Genomic DNA, 18899 nt, shown 5'->3' with positions numbered 1-18899 from the left:
GTCTGTAAAACCCCTCAATGGTCATAATGAAAGCAACTGTGTGTGCTTTGTGGTGGCAAAGATCTCAGATTCACAGGGACTTTAGTTTGATTTATGTAGCAAACAAATGCACTTTTGCAAGTTTAAATGAGGATGGTACATGTGAGTGCTTCTGGAAGAACATAATTATACCCAGAAAAAGAAGTCCTAAGAGACTTGAGGAATCTGTGGGAGCCACCAAAGCCCCTTCTGCGCCTCTCTTCAAACTGTGATCTTTGATTTTCTATCAAGCAGCTCAGCTGGTCAAGCAAACAAAGGAGCACCTGCACACAATAGCAACTCTGTTTGACCTGCTTTGACAGTGTGACAGGTATTTCACGGTTGACGTGAAAGACGGCCCAAAAAGAGGCACATTTGTGCTCGCCGTGACCTCATTTCAGAGTTTATCAGTGTCTGTAAACAGCCAGCAATGGGAACTGTAAATGTACCAGTGTCACATACAACCAATGCTGACATTTCCTCTTGTCTCAGCTGAGGTTCACATTTGGAGATTACCTTTTTTTTCCATCTCTGAACACAAGAAGGCTTTGTACAGAAAAAATACCCCTCAGTTCTTAAATGAAAGGATGATTGCATTTTGTCATGGCTCCGCAGAGCTTTGCTGCTCTGATGATGCCTTCAGGGGTGCACATTTGTGGAGGACAAATCCCGCTGTAAAGCCTGGGCTTGACCATCATCGGTCCAGTTTGCTGACATGCAGGTGTTGCTACAAATCTGCTTTGAAAAATTGGAAAATGTACTATGAAACACCAACATTTATTGTGTCTGAGAAATTGAGTTTAAACAGCAAATTAGGAGTTTCTTTTAGCTGAAAAACTCAAAATTTATGACAAAAAGACCAAAAGAAGAAATAAGCAGAAAGATTAGCATCAGTAGCTTCAATTTTGTTTACTTGGTTTAGTTTTTTAGTATATTCTTGATTATGTTCCCGAAAGGTTTCAGCTGTTTTTGACTACCTTTAACCCTTTAACCCCTGAGGCGTCGCCAGTGACCCTTAAGCACAAAATCTTTAACGTATTGTAATTTTTCAACCATTAACATGATCAATGTAATTCCAGCAGATTTTGAAGGAGAAAAGCGGCATGAGCCACTTTTCTCCTTCAAAATCTGCTGGAATTACGTTGACCGTGTAAACAGTTGAAAAGTTACACTAAATTAAAGAACATAAACATTGGAGCTCAAGTGTTAAAGGGTTAAATTCTATATTTTGTCCATAATCTGATTAAATCCAGGTCTCCTGCAGCCTCAACTCATTTGTTATGAGAGTGTAACCCTGAAATGGACTGACGACCTATCCAGTTTGAACCCCACCCACTGACTGTACATGAGCACTGGAGTGAGTGACCCCTCACTCCAAACAGGAAGTGATTGACTCCAAGAGGACAAAATCCCATAGACTTCTATTGGGAAATAAACAGCAATTACTCAGTGATTATATTTGTCCAAATAACTATTCTTGCTCTGCTACCTTTTTTTTTAACAACTTCTTGCTGATTATGACTTTTTTCATGATTTATTTTTCTTTAGTGGAAGTTATTTAAGTTCAATAAGGAGATAACTTGAAAGAGGGATTGAAAGATTTAACTGAGAAGACACTGTGAAACATTTAACTGAGCATGAAAGTCAGAGTCTTTGCCGGTTGGGCTCTGGGCCGTTGAGATCTTGCATGCTAGTGATGACCTAGCACGTAGCACGAACCCCACGTAGATGGTGGTGGAGGTGGAGGAAGGCCGGTGCAACATCGTGGACCAGGTGAAGAGACCCCAGAGCTCATGCTTATGGTGGTTAGGGAGGACCGTGCTGAAATGAAGAGCCAGGAGAAAAACAGGGCAAAGAATGTCTGGAATGCGGAAAAAAACGAAAACTTTACTGAATTGAAAGGCAGGAGTTTGATTATGATTGGTTGTGAAGAAAGTGAGTACTTCAGCTAGGTAGGGGTAAGGCCATAGAAATGCTGAACCAATCACTGCTAAATGACATCAATATAGTGGTGTCTGTATAGAGAAAAAAATTGCGACTGAAAAACTTAATTTGGCAGTTTTTCTGTGTGTGACGTCACACTCACTCGGTCCAGTTCTTAAACACTTAATACAGCCGTATCTGGGATAGGCTCCAGTCTCCCTGTGACCCTCCACAGGACAAAGCAGGTATTGAAGTTTTATGCTGAAGATTGGTATCACCATGTATGCTTTTGTCTTTTACATTTTTCTCCTTTCACATTTTTCTGCACTTTATTCTCTGAATCTCATATGTATTTTAACAATCATGTTTCCTCTGTTCCATCCCTTTCTGGTGGCTTTGCTTTCTGTTTTGTTTCTGGATGTCATTTCTGTACCAGGAAACAGCATTAGTGGTTCAGACAGATAACTCTAAAATGAACTTTGCTTATTTATTGCCCTAAAGCTGGATCACTTCATCTCTGTTGTCAGCTTTGGTTTGTGTTTCTCCCAAAACCAGAAATGACAGGATTTCACCCATACAATAAAATTGCTTTAAGATGCTGCATTTGCTGTGTAAATTGAGCAAGTATATAGAGAGTGTAAAAGAGGGGTGAGACAAAAACAGGCTCAGCTTATACATGAGGCAAATATGCTTCATTTCCTTCTTCCCTCTATTTCTTCCTCATTCCTTAAAAACCTACCGATACTCCAATTCAAATTTTGTTTTTGGTGTTTTAGCATGTTCTTGTATCCTTTTTTGTTCACAATTTTTGTTGCACTGGTTGGGATATTACGACTTTAGGAGAAAGCACTTGTATAGGTGACAATAGTTGCAGACATCATTGTCCCGCCTACCTTAGGTTGGGGTTGTGAGAGACTAAGTGAGGGGAGTGTAGAAAAGGATAGATGGTAAATGAAGGCAGGTTCCATCCATACTAAGGGTCCTGCCCACAACTCAGAGGTAAAGTCAACTGCTTTGCTAAATCTAAGCTCTTGAAAACAACAGTTTTTTATTATTATTATTATGGCTTAAAATAGCATAATCCTAATTAAAAGACCAATGGGAACGCTTTTAGAGTAGATAAAACGTTAATCGAAGTGGGACTTGAGATCTGGTTAGAACACTGAGTACTGGAGTAGTTCATTTTACAGGTTTGATATATATGTATTTTTTTTTTGGTCAGATCAGCGGAATTATTCCTTTTTTTGCTGTTGCTTGTTTTGGCTGAAGTCTCAGCTCTTTTAGGTTGCTTTTGTTCATCTTTTGGGGGGGATTAACACTTCCTTTTTCTTTACAGGACACAGATCAGATTTTAACTTCTAATAAATTGTGTTCCTGAACTGCTAAAATACTGGTGCCTCATTCTCTGAGTTAAGATCACTCTGTTTCATCAAAAATTTGGAAAAATGTTGACTCTGAGGCTGCAAAAACACTTTTTTACCAAAAAAGCCTTTTTTTTGTAAAAATATATTCTTTTGTACATTTGTTTTATGCTTCATTCGTTGAAGTTTACATATTTACACTCAAAATTCAGATTTAAAGAATTATTTTCACACTTTAAACTTATTGACATACATTGTGGATGCTTTATTTTATGGTGGGAGCAACTCAATTTAGTAGTACGAGTGTTGTTGACCAGCAACAGTCACTTTTATAAACATTTTCCAGTCCTAATGGTGTGTGTATATGTTAACCTAAAGTTATAAAATGTGTGCTTTGATTGTAATCAGATTAAGTACCAGCTCTTTTAAAGCCAATAGAAGAAATACTGTATGAGGATGTTTAGTATTGCTGATAGATTTTGCAGATTGTTGCTCTTTTTGTTTAGACTTTCTAATATTTGGAATCAAATTCTGAGTCAATACTTAATTAATAAAGAACATTTTTACAAGATACATGCAACTGCATAAGTGTATTAATATGACATTTGTTTCAAAAGTTCTACAGATAAAGGTAAAAACCACTGTTTCTGATCTTTTTACAGTTAGTTGTTTCCAGCCTGCTCTGAAGGGGGCTGGGATTAAAAAAAAAAAAAAAAAAGATCCTAAACTCTGCTCAGCTGCCGGTCCAAAAAAGGAGATGATCCTCTCAGGGTTCCTGCTGACTGGAGGAGCTTTAGAGGGCAACACGGTGCACTCCTGACACCGTGACCCATTTGTCTGCAGGCCTCATCAAAGCTGACGGTGGATTTGCAGGGTGACGGCCAGTGAGGATTCCTGCTTTCGTAACCCAGAAGACCAAGTTCGACTGTTGATGTTTGTTGAGCCAGTGGACCTCCAAGTGCTCGGATGTGTTTCTGTAGCAACAAAACTAATAAACACTTCCTCTGAACTATTCCTTAATCTCCATGTTGACAACATTTCCATTTTTTTTACAGAGACCCATTTTATTTATTAATGTATTTATTTAATATATGTTTATTTAGCACATGAACAGCATCATCACATATATATAAAAAAGCTAAACTAGATCATTTGCATTGAGTAAAAGGAAGGTGGAAGAAGCCATAAAGGCGTATTCTGAAATCACTCCCTGATAAGAAAAAGACAGTTGATTAAATAGAGAAAAACAAATAAATGAAATGGCATTTGACAAAAAAAAAAAAAAACAATTTATATCAAATAATTAGTATTTGACTAAGAGTCTATTTTTCATTTGATTTTGTCGATTGACAAAGAGTTAAAAGAAGTCAAAAGTAGGTCAAACTGAAAATTCCATGATTTGGGTTGATATCATATGGAAGTGTTCACGTGTTCTTTTGTTCAAAGATAAGTGTAGTTTAGGAGTCTTACTTATAAAATGGTTGTGAATTTGGTGATTGAATATGGAGTAATTATTTATGTGTGAAGGCCAACTGCAATTGTAAAGTACAAACGTACAGGTCAGGAACAAATGAATATCTTAAACGTTTTGTATCTCTTATTTAATAAATACAGGTGCATTTTGTGTATTTCATTCAGAGAAAGTTGCAATTCTCCTATTTTTATGTTTTTTAGTAGTAGCTTAATTTTGTATACAGGCAAGTAGTTAGTGGAAGTGCATCTCCAAGTAGTATAAAGTATGGGTAAACTAAACTAAACTAAACTAAACTAAATGTTTGTCCTTCAGACTGTAATAAATGCTGGGTTTTTACTTTCTTGGTACCACTTCTCTTTAAAGACAATTCTAGATGATCAAGCTAATGCTGTTTAAAGTTATCTATAAAGAAGACATTTTGGCTGGTGCTTCACTTTTGGGATTTGCCATTTTAGAAGATGTTCTGAAGTGAATAGCTGCATCAAGTCCCACTCCAACTAGATTTTTTTCAATTGTATAATCGTTCCCAATGGTGTTTTAATTATGATTAAGCAGTTTTTAGCAAAAATCATGAAACCTATGCTGTTATTCAAGTCTTTTCTCCAGAGCAGCAGGAATTTATTATAAATCCCCCTTCTGGGTTGTGGGCGGGACTGTTGGAGAGGAAGTTAGCAGCGCTAATTTCCTATCAACCTTTTGTTTACACTCTCTCCTGCTAGCTTATAGCACCTCACAAGCCCAACCTAACATTGCAACAAAAACGGCGAGCAATATCTAAGTCATCCAGACATACAGTTTAGAGCCATATGGCAGCTTAGATGAGGAAAATTAAGATGTTTTTGGACCTATTTGTCTGCAGGTGGATGTTTCAGAATTGCTACATCACATCTGCTCCTGATACATTTTGATTTATATAAAGAAATACTTAAAAACACAGTTTAATCTTAAATTATTTTATACATGACCTCCATTATGAGACAATTAAACAAGAACATGTTAATGTTCTTAATTCCCGTGTCAATATTTGAGCTAACCCTCTAAATATGTAGTCACAGGGCTCAAGATAAGCAGAATTAAACTACAGTGGTAATATAGTCCAAAATGTGACATCCACACATGTTGACATCAGATACTAAAGATGCACAATATTGTCCATAATGCAGCTTTCTTCACAGTTTGGCCCAAACTTGCAGTTGAAAAAACTCGAAACTTCACTAAACCCAATTCAGCAAGCATTTTGTACAGTAGAGCTTACAGTAAAAGAGTCCTAACTATATCAAGCACCTCGTTAATCTCCGTTATGACCCCTGCCTTCCTGCTTCGTCACTGGCTTTGATATGACAGCTCTCTGCAGCCCAGCACTGTAATCTGATGGCCTTTTTGTAATGTGCCATTCATCCATAATCTTCCTGGGCTTCCACAGCTTTGCAATGCTGCTGTACTTAAAAAGAAGGATTTTGCTCTTTTTCTCCTCACTCCGTCCCTCTCTTTTCCCTGCAGCGTTTTGTGGATAATATGATGAATGAGGCATTATCAGGCCACAGAGGTAAAACAGATTAAAGTGACATCTAAAGCAGAAAAATGATCCTCCTCATTTGGAGAGGCTGTATTAAGTGATAACAGATAAGTCACAGGTTGCCTAAAAAAAAAGGTGTTACGGGATACTGCAAGGAGAATTTTTCCTGGAATTTAACTCAAATAAAATTAGTCAGTTTTAGCTGACAAGCTAAAACTGACAACTGTATTTCTCAAAAAAAGTAAAAAGTTAATGAAAATGCCACTAAAAAAAATACAGAGAAACACAAGTAAATCGTTGCTATGATTTTAAGGAGAGCAAACCTTAAAGACTTAAAATGCAAAATCTCTGTTGGAGTTCATTAAAAAACAAAGAAACCAGAAAAATCTAGTTCAGTTAAATGCAATTAAATTTATTGTGACGAAAAAATATGACAAAAAATAAAAATAAGCAAAATACTATTAGTCAGTGACTTCTTCTGCAAGCTGCTCCACTTAAAAAGATGAAAGAAGTCTCTAATGTTTGTACACTTCAACTGTGAGAGACAAATTGAAAAGCAGAATCCAGGAAATCACATTTCATTTAAGCTGTCTAAGTTTTGGTCCAAAAGTAAAACGTCTTCAAAAATGTGCCAAAGTAAAGCTACTTTAATAAAACAACATTGCTGGAGCCTCCCTGTCACCTCCTCTGCTCTGCCACCTCCCCCTCTCAAGTCATTGCTTGATCGGGGAGTGGCAGCTTTGTATGAGTGGGGGGCCTGCTTGAATTAGGGAGTTGTCTGTGGGTACTGAGGCATTTGCTCCCTCTCCTCCCCCAGGTCTTCTGCATTAAGGCTTTTGAACTCTCTGTTGCCCTGCAAGGTGACCCCAGGAACTGGTGGGGTCATGGGGTCACCACTGCGGCCTTCTTACTGGTGAAGGGGCTCCTTACCGTTTTCTAAGGAGACACATCTCTTGCATAAACATTTTTGTTCTTTTTTTGAAATACATATTTTACGTCCATTAATGTGAAGTTGTTTAAAATGAGACAATTAACATTTTACTTCTTCTCTTGCATTTCTTGCATTTCATCACACAGAGGGTCTTAATTTTTTTCAACTCAATAACCATTAATCGTTGTTACTTGCTTGAATTTTTTTAGGTTCTCAAATTAGCTAAAGTGAGTTTAAAAGGGTTCAAAATTAATTATGTAAAATACACCATTGATCCTTCTTCCACAAATCTATGAATTTGTTTTACAATGAAGAAGAAAAACTTTCAATAATATTATATTATGATTATTAACTAGTCATATTTGAAATATAAAAATTAAATCCAACTTTTAATGAATATGCATCTCACATTATTGCTACTTAAACAAATTATTTGCATCCTTGAAAGTGTCATGTTTTAGCTGAGCATACTCAGACAAGAGTAACACCAAATGTGAATATAGCTACGAGGTATGATTCACTTTTTGATAAGGATGTGATGAATAATTATCTTAATGTATGAATTGATTTATTTACATGATCCAACCAGATTGATCTTTATGATTTCAATTGGTAATCAAATCAATCTATACCAGGAGAGCCCAAATCCAGGCCTCGAGGGCCAGTGTCCTACATGTTTTCCAGCCAACCTGTCATTAGCTGCGTTTCCATTAATTATGAAATTGCACAAATTGAATTTGCGATAGTAAATTTGCTTGACGGAAACACCATAATTTTGAAAAAACTCGTATTCATTGAAAAAAAAGTTTGTGTTTGGAGGAGGTGGTTTTTGAGATGTATCGAAATGGACATATTTTGCAGAACTGCAATGGAAACACTTTTACTAAAGTTCCTTATTGATTAAACACACCTGATCCAGGTAATCAGCAGCAGATAAGGCAGGATTTCTGGAAAACAAGTTGGAGGGCAGTCCTTAAGATCCCCTGATCTATACCATTGAAAAAAAATGCTTCAAATTGAAATAAATCAATTATAATCTATCCGAGAAAATACCAGTTGGACTGAGCTATGTATGTAGGTTTATTATAACATAACATAAAAACAACCAAGTGGCGTTACAGCAGATAACATACACGTGATGGGAGCAAAAACTGATCCACCATCATTACAGTCAAATGTGTCGAAACACTCTGAATTTTGCAAAGTCATGTGACCATACAGATTGGCAACATGCCCAGGGTGTGTGCTGCCTTCGCCCATCAGTAGCTGGGTTAGGCTCCAGCACCCCCGTGACCCCAAAAGAGACAAAGTGGCCAAAAAGATGAATGTGATCATACAGGGGGATAGAATGTTCTAATAGTGTTCCATGTGTATATTTTTTTAGGGAAAACAGTGGGCTGAACTTTATGAAATTAAAATGTGAATTGATTTGACATTAATTCTTTTTTACTTCTTTTAATTTACACTTTAGAAAAATACAATCTGGAAAACTTAACTTGCATTAGTCAGTTTCAAGTGTTTATCTCTAAGTCACACTGGTTGAAGTTTTGGTTAAAGATGTCCTGGATTGATTTTAGGTCAGCTATTCAGATCGAATCAGATTGTTCAAAATGACCCAATACTGACTATGAATCATAATTGTCAACTACAACTTATTATATGAATTGAATCATGAGGAAGAATTGTTACACCCCCACGTCTTGATGTTAATTTCCTAGAGATGGCACCTGAGGTACAATTTTTATTTTTTTATTGCTTTAGCAACAGTTTAAAAATCAAATTTATTAACTTTATTATCCACACTCTGTTTTTCATTATGCCAAATAACAATGACAACAATCTGAAGTTGTAGTTAGATACAAAAAAAAATCAATGCTATCAAAATACGTCTATATAGCAACCAATATATTTAAGAATAACTAACGATTATTAATGTTATTCATTTAGGATCAGTAACTCAGAGACAAAATGACTGAAGGAGAGTTTTGGAATCTTTTGTCACGTAATCCCACAGACACTGCTAATTCTTGAACATCTGTGATGGGTGACATTTGAGCCACTGCAGGTACTGAGGGTTCAACAGTCATGGAGGGTTCAGCTAACTTTATTTTTTTATTTTTTGCACATCATCTGCCAACAATGGAGGATTTTTGTCTTCGCAAAGTCATGTGTGTGCAATTTTCACTCTTGAGGGCTACATAATTACAGTCAGGCACTCAGTTCAAGCCTGTCTTTTCTTATCAGGTAAACTGCATTGTTTAGTCAATAAAAATGGTGGCTAATAATGGCTAAGGGAAAACAAAACAATTCTCCCCCAGCTCCTCCTCATTTACATATGCTGTCATAACACAGCAGCAGCAGCACAATGGAGAAAAAGTGATCATATGAAAGGACTGCTTTAATGAGAGCTTTCCGTGACAGAGCCTGACTTTTCCTTAAAACTCCACGGGATAAACCCTGACATTCATCCCACACTCTGTGGCGGGGAGCTTAGTTTGCAGATCTTCCGTGTTTTATATATATGTACATATATATATAAAATATATATGTACATAAAAAAATTACACACAGACTATTGGTTTAATCCACTTATGCAAAGATGGAAAGTGCCACAACCGTGAAGAACATATAAAATGCAATTTAGACCTCAAGTATTTATGATTATGGACTTCTTCCTGAAGAGATATCCCAACATGCATCTGTACCACTAATCCACAAGCCTAGATTTGCATTTAATAGTGAGTGCAACAGAGGGTTGAACATGGCAGGGAAATTTCCAGAAGCAGAAAATGCATGCATGAGACTTTGACACACGCAGACTGAGGGATGGGGAATAAGAAATGTTGGGCCGACGGCAGACTGTCTGAGTCTGTCGATGTGATTTGTGTGACACTGTGTGACAGGAAGCTGGTGGAGGAGGTGGCCCAACACCTCCTCCGCTAGAGGTCACAACAGAAGAAACATTTACACGTGCAGACATGGACACAAATACACTGGAGTCAGTCGTTGGCTAAATATTGTCGCCTTTTCGACAGTGAAACCACAACAATCACAAACTGGTGTTCAAATTTAACAAAAAAACAAATTTCCTTAATATTTTTTTTATTTTCTGTATTTGTTTAATTGACTAATTTGGAAAAGGCGATCTGCTAAAGGCATATCATGCCAGCATCCCAATGTCAAATGGGAGAGAGGTACATTAACACCCTCAGAACCACACTTTTTTAAACCCACAGAGCACCAATGACCTCTAGTATAGACTGAATAAAAGCATGCATGTTAAAAACATTTGACAGACAACCAACATGGCCTTCCCCTGCTGCCTGAGAATCCAAAAATATCATGATGCATCCATTTAAATTGAGTTTAAATTAAATTTAACTTGTCAAAACCTAAAGCCTGTTTCATTTTCACCGCTTTTTATTCTTAGATAAACAAATTTTCAACTTTAGCACTAATTATTTATGTATTTACACATGTCTGCCCAAGTGGAAGGGTTGTTTTACTGCAGATTGACTTCTTTTAATCAGAAAACTGACAAGAGATCTGATAATTCAGCTGTACATTTCAAAGAATTCAGTGGGGATCCAAAGTTTAATAATCCCAGGTAAAATGTTATATTATTGTGCATAAAAAAACCCAAGGAAAGTTTGAAAAATCTTCTAATGGCGTCAGTTTATAGATGAGCCATTCTTTAAATATGTTAAAAAAAAAGGCTTTATTTCCATCATTTACCCTTTCAAAATAACAGAAAACAAAATGTCTGAGATTTTTCTTGGTCTTCCAGATCTTGCTTTAACCTTCACTGTTCCTATTGACTGACATTTCTTCATTACATTCTGGACAGAGGATATTGGTTTTGCTATCTTCTTGAAGCCTTCTTCTGCTTTGCGAGCATCAACTATTTTCAGCTTCCGTGTTCTACACAGCCATGATGCTGATTATTGGGGTAAACTCAGGTGACTCAGATTATTTAAAATCTTAGAGATTGAAATCATCTGTCTTTACAAACGATGATTCTTAATAATCCATGACACTATCAGGTCTCAGGTTTTCCAAACAGGGCGGAGCATACTATAAATTTTGCAGGTTGACAAACTTTTGGACAGATCATTATTTGCTTTTCTGTTATTTTTGAAAGAGTAAATGATGGAAATAAAGTCTACATTTTTGACATGTTAAAGGAATGTCTCATCTGTAATCTGATACCCTTTTCTGTGACTTTACCTTTTACCTTGGTTGCCCAAACTTTTGATCCCCACTAGTAGAAGAAGAAGTAAAAGTTTTCATTTTGTTTAAATCTTTTAGTAGCATTTTATTTTCAATGTAAGTTAATATGAAAGCAATAATTATGGCAGCTTCACTTTTAATGTGGTATTCATTTTTTCCCTGAGTATTTGTAGCATATACAGTACATTTTCACATTTGTTTTTGAAATTCATAGATATTTGTCTACTTGTATTTGTTATTCAAATAAGAAATGTGTTGCACTCCCTTAGACACTGTCTAACTGGATCAGGAGAAACACCTGGTAATTTCCATGTTCCATCTTGGCCTTTAACTAAAGCTAAAAAGCTTTTACTTTTTAAGATTTGATTTTCTAATTTTGTTATTATTTTTTCATTTTCTAACATTTAAAAGCATTAAGTAGTCTTTTGTATTTCCCTTTTTTGGTACTTCTTTGTGTTTTTTTTTTTTTTTGGCTACTTAGACTAATCTTAGCAATAAGAAAACAGGTAAATATAGGTTCATATCATTTAAACAAATTATACCAGGGATTCACACCTTTGGGTAATTTTAACAGCCACATGCCACAGGGAAGGAATTCCAAACTTACTCTGGCGTTACCTCATCTTTGTAATTTGGTGATTTGTTGGTGGAACAGTGTAGCACTAACTCTATAGACCAGTGGGATTCCTATTTTCAAAATTGTGCTTTTTATTGGCCTTATTAGCATAAATATTACTTCATATAAAGCTGATTTACTGATTAAACAAAGCCCAATTTGATTCCAATTGTATTGAAGGATGGAAAGTGGTGGCACTTAGCAATCAGTCAGAACAATTCCACGGAAGTCATATGTTGTGGTTGTAGTTTTTGTAAGCCTCAGGATCTGTTCTTACCTTTATATATTCTGTAAATTTAGACAAATATACACACCAAACCAAAAAACTTGCAGCATTAAAAATATCCTTACTTAAAACTCTTGCTAAAAAAACAACATGGATGAAGAGAAATCAATTTATAAGACACACACAGAGATACATTTAAAAATACAAGTTTGTACATATTGTTATAAAACGATTCATTATTATCACCAATTAAAAAATATTCCCACAGTGTCAGCTATAGAGCTTCTCTAGACTAAATATCACACATGTCCAGAATTTGTTTAGTGTGCATCTAAATTCCCCAAAAGGGTGTATAACACATTAAACAGCACAAAATGTATTCGAAGCAATTGAAAATTCTAATTTATCTGCATTATCTGCCAACTTTATCCATAAAACGTTTCATAACAAAATATTAATTGGTGAACTTAGGGCTTTGTTTGGAATTTTAAACCAAAAAGACCCGAGCAGCACCTTGTCATAGTTGAAACATGGCTGAAGCTCAACTATTTTGTGCAAAAAAAGCTCAAAATCATACAGTATGTGCATGCTCAAGGTGGTTTGTGATTTTAAATAAATACATAAATAAATACATAAAAATAAACCCTATAATAAGCTCAACTCAGGATGCTTGGGGTCACATCTTCTTTATAGAACAATGCAATAATAAGAGATCCTCATCCACTCCTTCTGCTTTCTGCACATATTTTCATACCATCTAGATTTGACTAACAAAATTAAAACATGATAAGCAAAGGACCTTATTTATCTCATGATACTGATGTCAGGAATTCTAGCTGATTTATTTTTCATGGTGAGGTCAGGAATGTAGTGTTGGGGCTGTTTTACTTCATAAAGCACCATCATTGAAGACCATACATAATGTATGACACATGTGTCCTGCCTGATGTTTTATGTCTTTATCCATATTAATGTTTATTATTCTGAACTTGCATACAGCATAGAGCATCCCTTGAACTAAGTAGTGCTTAGGAACAAGTATTAATCATGCATTGCATAAATGAGGTACAATAATGGAGACACAGGGAAGTTCCAAGTAAGAATACTATTTCTGTTTCCACTTCCATCCAGGCCAATGATTTTTATTCTCCCAAGTGTGATTCAGAGTTAAATTTAGGTTGGGAAAAGCTCATCTGCAGTTCCCAAGGTGGGAGGCCCAACCCATCTGATCTCATCAAGCAGACATCTCCTCTCTTTATCACAGACATCTGTCTGTCTAACTGACTCTACTCTCACACTGACAATTGAACATTCACCTTAATTTACAATGATCGTTCCCTTTTTTTTCTATGAGTGTTTTTTCTGACTCATTCATTCTACAAAACCAAAGAATCCTTTTTGGTTTGACTAAGGATGTTGCCATCCATGTTCCTTTGTGTTGATCTTTTGATGTTAATCTAGAATGCAGGAGTAAGAACAATAATCCACAAAGCAAACTCATTCATAAAATATTTGGATGAAACGAGGGACAGAATAAAGAGGAGTGACGACAGTAAGGAGTGGCTTTACACACAACCTAGGACATGGTGTGTCACCTGGAGAACTTGAAATGCTGGAATCCTGAGTGGCAGAGCAACAAAGTTATCTAACCCAGTAATTGTGTTGCTCATCATAATATCAAAACTGAAGACAGACCTGTTTATAAATGATAATCAATAGGTCTTCTTAAAAAATGTAAAATAGAAATAAACTTTTCTTAAACACTAGAAAAAGCCTTTTTCATATAAAGTTTGTGTTCATTTTTTCTCTTAAATAATCAAATTTACACTAAAACTAACTAATTAGAGTGAGTAAAATAGGAAAAACTAATTAAAACTTCCATTTGGGGAAGCCTAAAGCCATTTTTATTCATTTGGGACATCAGAGATAGCCCTTCTCCGAGGAAAACACGCATGCGCACATTACAACTTTGTTGCCTTCAAATGCTGATTATAGAGTACAGACTTCCGGTTATCGAAGTAATTTAAGACCACGATTGTTCTAATTACCAAAAAATAACGGAATTAATTTATTATAAATTTAAAAAGTAAAATATTCTTAAATTTAACATGTAAATTGGTTTCAACAAAAACTACTTTAAGCGTTTGGTCAGACGTGACAGCTTAGTTATACTTTTTGCCAAATATTAGTGATTTTCTTTTTATAAACGAGGATTTATGAACTATAAGAAGTTTCATTTTTAACACATACATTTAGAAATTAAAGCTGAACGAAATTACATGACTCATGAATTGTTTTTTGCTTCAAATGAGCGACTGTTGATGTGGGCTGTGTTAAATTTCCGACAGCCCTCAAATGCAGCGCGAACAGCAACACTTTCCCAGCTCCACGGCGAAGTCCAGAATGGGAATGAGAGTCGACACGCCGCACCGCGTACCTGCTTGAAGGAGTTGCGGACGCTTCCCTAGTACCGGTAAACTCAACAATCTGATACAGACAGAAAATGATTTAGTCGTGGATAACTTTTATAGAGAAATAAACAGAGTTAAAGTAAGTTTTGTGGGATTTGTGCAGATTTGTTAGATTTTTTTTAAATGACACCGATGAAGCAGGACTGAGCTGGACCACAGAGGTGTTCTGAAACGATGGCGATAAGAACCGAGCATTAAAGAGCGAAGAGCGGAAAAGTATGGCTTAGCTCCTTGCTCCTGGGGAGAGGTGTGACAACATTTTCGGAGACACTCATGTTTCTGTGGAGAAGGAAAGTTTTCTCTCGGATATAAGAAGTCCTCGTTGTGAGAGCAGCTCCGCTCCGACTGTTCCTCATCTCGGCGGAAGGGTCCGCCTGGCTTCACCCAGAACTGTCCCACAATGTCCAAACCCGGGGTGAAGAAACCGCACTGGACTTCCAGGGTAAACGAGTGCGCCGTGATTAAGGATGCACGCGGGGACCTGAACGTGTCGCTGCGCGGCGGCGCGGAGCACGGCGAGTTCGCGGTCATCGGACCCATAAACGAGAGTCTGGTGATTTACAAAAACGGGAGATTAAACGAGGGGGAACTGCTGCTGGAAGTGGAGAACCTCTCCATTTCGGGATTACCCCTGTATGACGTAGAGAGCGTGATAAGAAACTGCAAAGGACCCGTCAGGTTAAAAACGGTCAGACCAGGTAAGTGATGTAACACGCCAAACTCCATTCATATTTTTGCATTTTTTTGTTGTTATTCAATTTATTGGAAAATTTATCGCATTTTCATTTGGACGCAAGTCATATTTTGCCCAATATTTAATTTGGCTTACCTTAAATGTAGAATTAATCCAAAAATGAACTTTTTGAACCGGGTCCTAAAATACTATTTAATACCATGCTATCATTATATATTCTTTTCTATCCATAAATCTATCTTATAATTTGTATGTTGAATGTTCTTTCTGACACCACTCTCTGCATTTAGTCTGGGCTTGGGACATGTACAAGTATGACTCTGGTTTGTGTCCTGTTGAGGCTTTTATTATTTTTTTCTCCTTTGGTTCGCAGTAGAGGGTGTAAACAGAGAGCTCTCAGCAACAGGGAGGCTAATTTTTTTTTAATGTTTGTCCATCCTTGCATTTTTTTGCCTTTCATTTTTTTGTACCGTTTTTTCTTGAATATAAGTTGCTCCGGAGTATAAGTCGCAGAAGCCAAAAAAAAAAAAAAAAAAGAAAAAAAAACTCATAACTAAGAAGAAAACACATATATAAGTCGGTCCGGAGAATAAGTCACACTTTTAAGAGAAAAGTCCAACATTTATGAACAAATTCAAAAAAGCCCAACGTATCGTTGCATTTAACACCAAACACGATTCATGCCTCTTTTGACGCGAGTCAAATTTAATGCTAATGCTGTCCAAAATGTTTGTCCAAAAGTGTCTTTAAAAACTTTGCGTTTGGAGAAGCTATCTTTTAGCTTCATTGCTACTTGATAGAGGCTTTGACTGTATATCTCATTTAAAATACACAGAAGATACAGATGATGATGAGAGGTTTAGTTATTTATTTTAAAGAGCTCTATAAAAGCATGTATCATCCTGTCTGCATGTCTGGGTTCAGGAGAGCAGCCTTTTTCTTACGGTTAATGTTACCTTCTAGCCTGCAGGATCTGCATCTGAATGACAGTGTTTTCAGCTGCTCTTCTGTCTGATTATTACCCAGTTTGATGGCTTACTGTCCCTCATTAGCCTATGGAGAGAAAGATAAAAATGATTATAATAATGTCTTGATGCACACAAGAAAAACATCATAACGTCCATGAGGAGAATGATTCGATTCTCAGCCATGTTTGTTTTGAATGGCACTGATGCATATACAGTGCCCTGTAGTGGTTGTTAGGGGGAAACAATCACTTAAAGGCAACCCGTTGTTAGTGGGGGAAATAAAAAAAAATATATGAGGCTATTGATGTCTAAAATATCACAAATAAGTCGGTCCTGAGTATAAGTTACACCCCTGACCAATCTATTAAAAAAAAACAAAAAAACTCAACCTATAGTCTGGAAAATACAGTAGTTTTTTGTAGTTCTTTTATTTATTTAGTTAATTGTGGATTTTAGCGGACCATCACACTTGGGGGGGCATTTAGGGGAGCAATGCCCCCTCATCACCCATGCCTATATCTGGCCACGTTTTAACCCTTTAACATCTGAGGCGTCCCCGATGACGCTTAAACAAAATCTTTGGCATACTGTAACTTTTCAACCGTTAACGCGATCAATGTAATTCCAGTAGATTCTAAACAGGGGAATCTACTGGAATTACGTTGATCGTGCTGACATAAAAAAAATGACAGTAAATCAAATAATTTAAACACTGAAGCTCTGATGTTAAAGGGTTAAACACAAAATCATGCAAGAACCGATAAAACTAAAAGGTGAGTTCAGTTAAGCAGGCGTTATGTTCATTGAGAAGTCCATATGATAATACACTGACAGCTTATCCTAGTGGGCCAAAAGTTACAACAACCTAAGTTGCTTCCAGACCAAAATACCACCTGTGGGGTCAGAAGAGGAGAGGAAATTGACCTCAGCTCACACTCATTGTTTTTTCAGCTTTTCCCTTTGTGCTGGACCTTTTCTGGCCTTTGAAACAGAGGAAACCGTCACAACCTTTCAGAACAAAGTTTGTATTGAAGACCAAAAATACATTAGACAATAAACAATAGACAGCAGCTGAAATAATCAAGCTGAGAGGAGTGGCTTTGAATATTTGATTCTAAATGTAAAAAGTAAGGTAGGAATGATTTCCCCCTCTAACTGCTGTCTGTAGCGTATGACTACTCAAACAGGCTAGACAGGCAGCATGCATTTGGCGTCAAACAGGAATGGGAACATCAGGCCGGTAACAGATCGGCACACATCGGGCCTGTTGGATGCTTTCATGGTCAGCTTGATTCAGCGGGGCGGGAGAGTTTGATGCTGATCGGCCCTGACAGGCTCCCAGCGTGGATACAAACATGCTGCTGAAAGGATGCTCAGAGCGCCTGGACAGCACTGGCTTCCTGCAAAGACAGGAAATAAAAAGGGCAGCAACTCTTCCAGGCTAATTGCACATATTTATAACCTGCGAATGCTGGCGGGACACTAATTTATAGGCGATGTGGTGATGCGTCACTTTTCTGTTATCAAGCCAAAAATATGTCCCATCTGCTGTGTGACAGTGTCTTGTCATAAACCAGTGTTCAAACCAGCAAATAGAGAGTCAGATGAAACTTTCTAAGTTTAGTGATGGCAGCAAAAGTTCCACCCATTGACTGTATATGAGAAGTTGACTGAGGGAGTGTGATGTCACTCATTGAAAATGACTTTCTTATGGTTCCAATTCAGTCTTCATTTTCTCACAATGCGTAGATCACCATGTTGGAACCAGACAGTAAGCAATGATTGGTCCAAGTCAGTCTGAGTCAATGTTTCTATGGCAACACCTTTCACTAATCAGGAGTGAGCTTGTTGGAAGTCCACGCCCCTAATGAATGAAAGTAGACGAGATTGCGTCAAACGCTTCAAACGTTTGGAACCAATCAGAAACCACATAGTTTTATTGAGCCACTTGATTGGTAAGTATATAAGGCTTGAATAACTTGCACTATAAAGGACAAAATTATATACTAAAAAAAAAAATACAATTAGCAAGAACACGTTAAAAAAGGTAGCAGAGAAAGAATGGCTTTTTGATTACAACATTGACGGAGTAAAATGAGTTTATTTATCAATAGAAGTTTATGGATTTTGGCTTCTTGGAGACAGCAGGTACTTCCTGTTGGGAGCGCAAGGGGAGAAGGGTCACTCAGTCCAGTTCTCATATACAGTCAATGGTCCCACCCTGATTTGTGTCTATTGAGTTTTTGAAACCCAAAACTGTTTTGGTGTCTTTTTCTTTCAGTTCAAAATGACCTCAGGCATCCGTGTGTACAATGATTTTGCTTTCATGTTCATGTTGAGATGTTCGGCGCTCTTCTAGTTGATATGTGACATTGCTAGAAATCCTAAACCAGCAGTGGTTCTGTTGGAAGGAAGTGGCCCCATTATCTCTGAGGACATGAAATGGAAAGCCTGACAGTTATGCTCTAGTG

The 18899-nt window shown here is 36.9% G+C and overlaps 1 protein-coding gene and 1 long non-coding RNA gene across 12 annotated transcripts in view; both read left to right on the top strand.

The window, feature by feature from the left end:
• The first annotated feature begins 2508 nt into the window (after positions 1-2508).
• On the top strand, positions 2509-4311 carry LOC118598769. The gene is made up of 2 exons (XR_004947886.1): positions 2509-2940; positions 3965-4311. It is a non-coding gene; the product is annotated as an uncharacterized LOC118598769 (long non-coding RNA).
• A 10347-nt stretch (positions 4312-14658) lies between these two features.
• The window catches only part of magi1b (membrane associated guanylate kinase, WW and PDZ domain containing 1b), a 112267-nt gene continuing 108026 nt past the window's right edge, over positions 14659-18899 (top strand). For 6 of the 11 annotated variants that reach the window (XM_024269234.2, XM_024269237.2, XM_024269239.2 and 3 more), the window contains exon 1: positions 14662-15464. In XM_024269234.2, the coding sequence (XP_024125002.1) occupies positions 15167-15464 (298 nt within the window). In that variant the 5' untranslated portion in view covers positions 14662-15166. Of the gene's footprint in view, positions 15465-18899 lie in introns of all 11 variants that reach the window. The other 5 variants (XM_024269243.2, XM_024269241.2, XM_024269244.2 and 2 more) reach the window with 2 other exon arrangements.

The sequence above is a fragment of the Oryzias melastigma genome, linkage group LG5, assembly GCF_002922805.2.
Source record: "Oryzias melastigma strain HK-1 linkage group LG5, ASM292280v2, whole genome shotgun sequence".
NCBI classification, from domain to species: Eukaryota; Metazoa; Chordata; class Actinopteri; order Beloniformes; family Adrianichthyidae; genus Oryzias; species Oryzias melastigma.
This window is presented reverse-complemented; position numbering and strand designations above follow the sequence as displayed.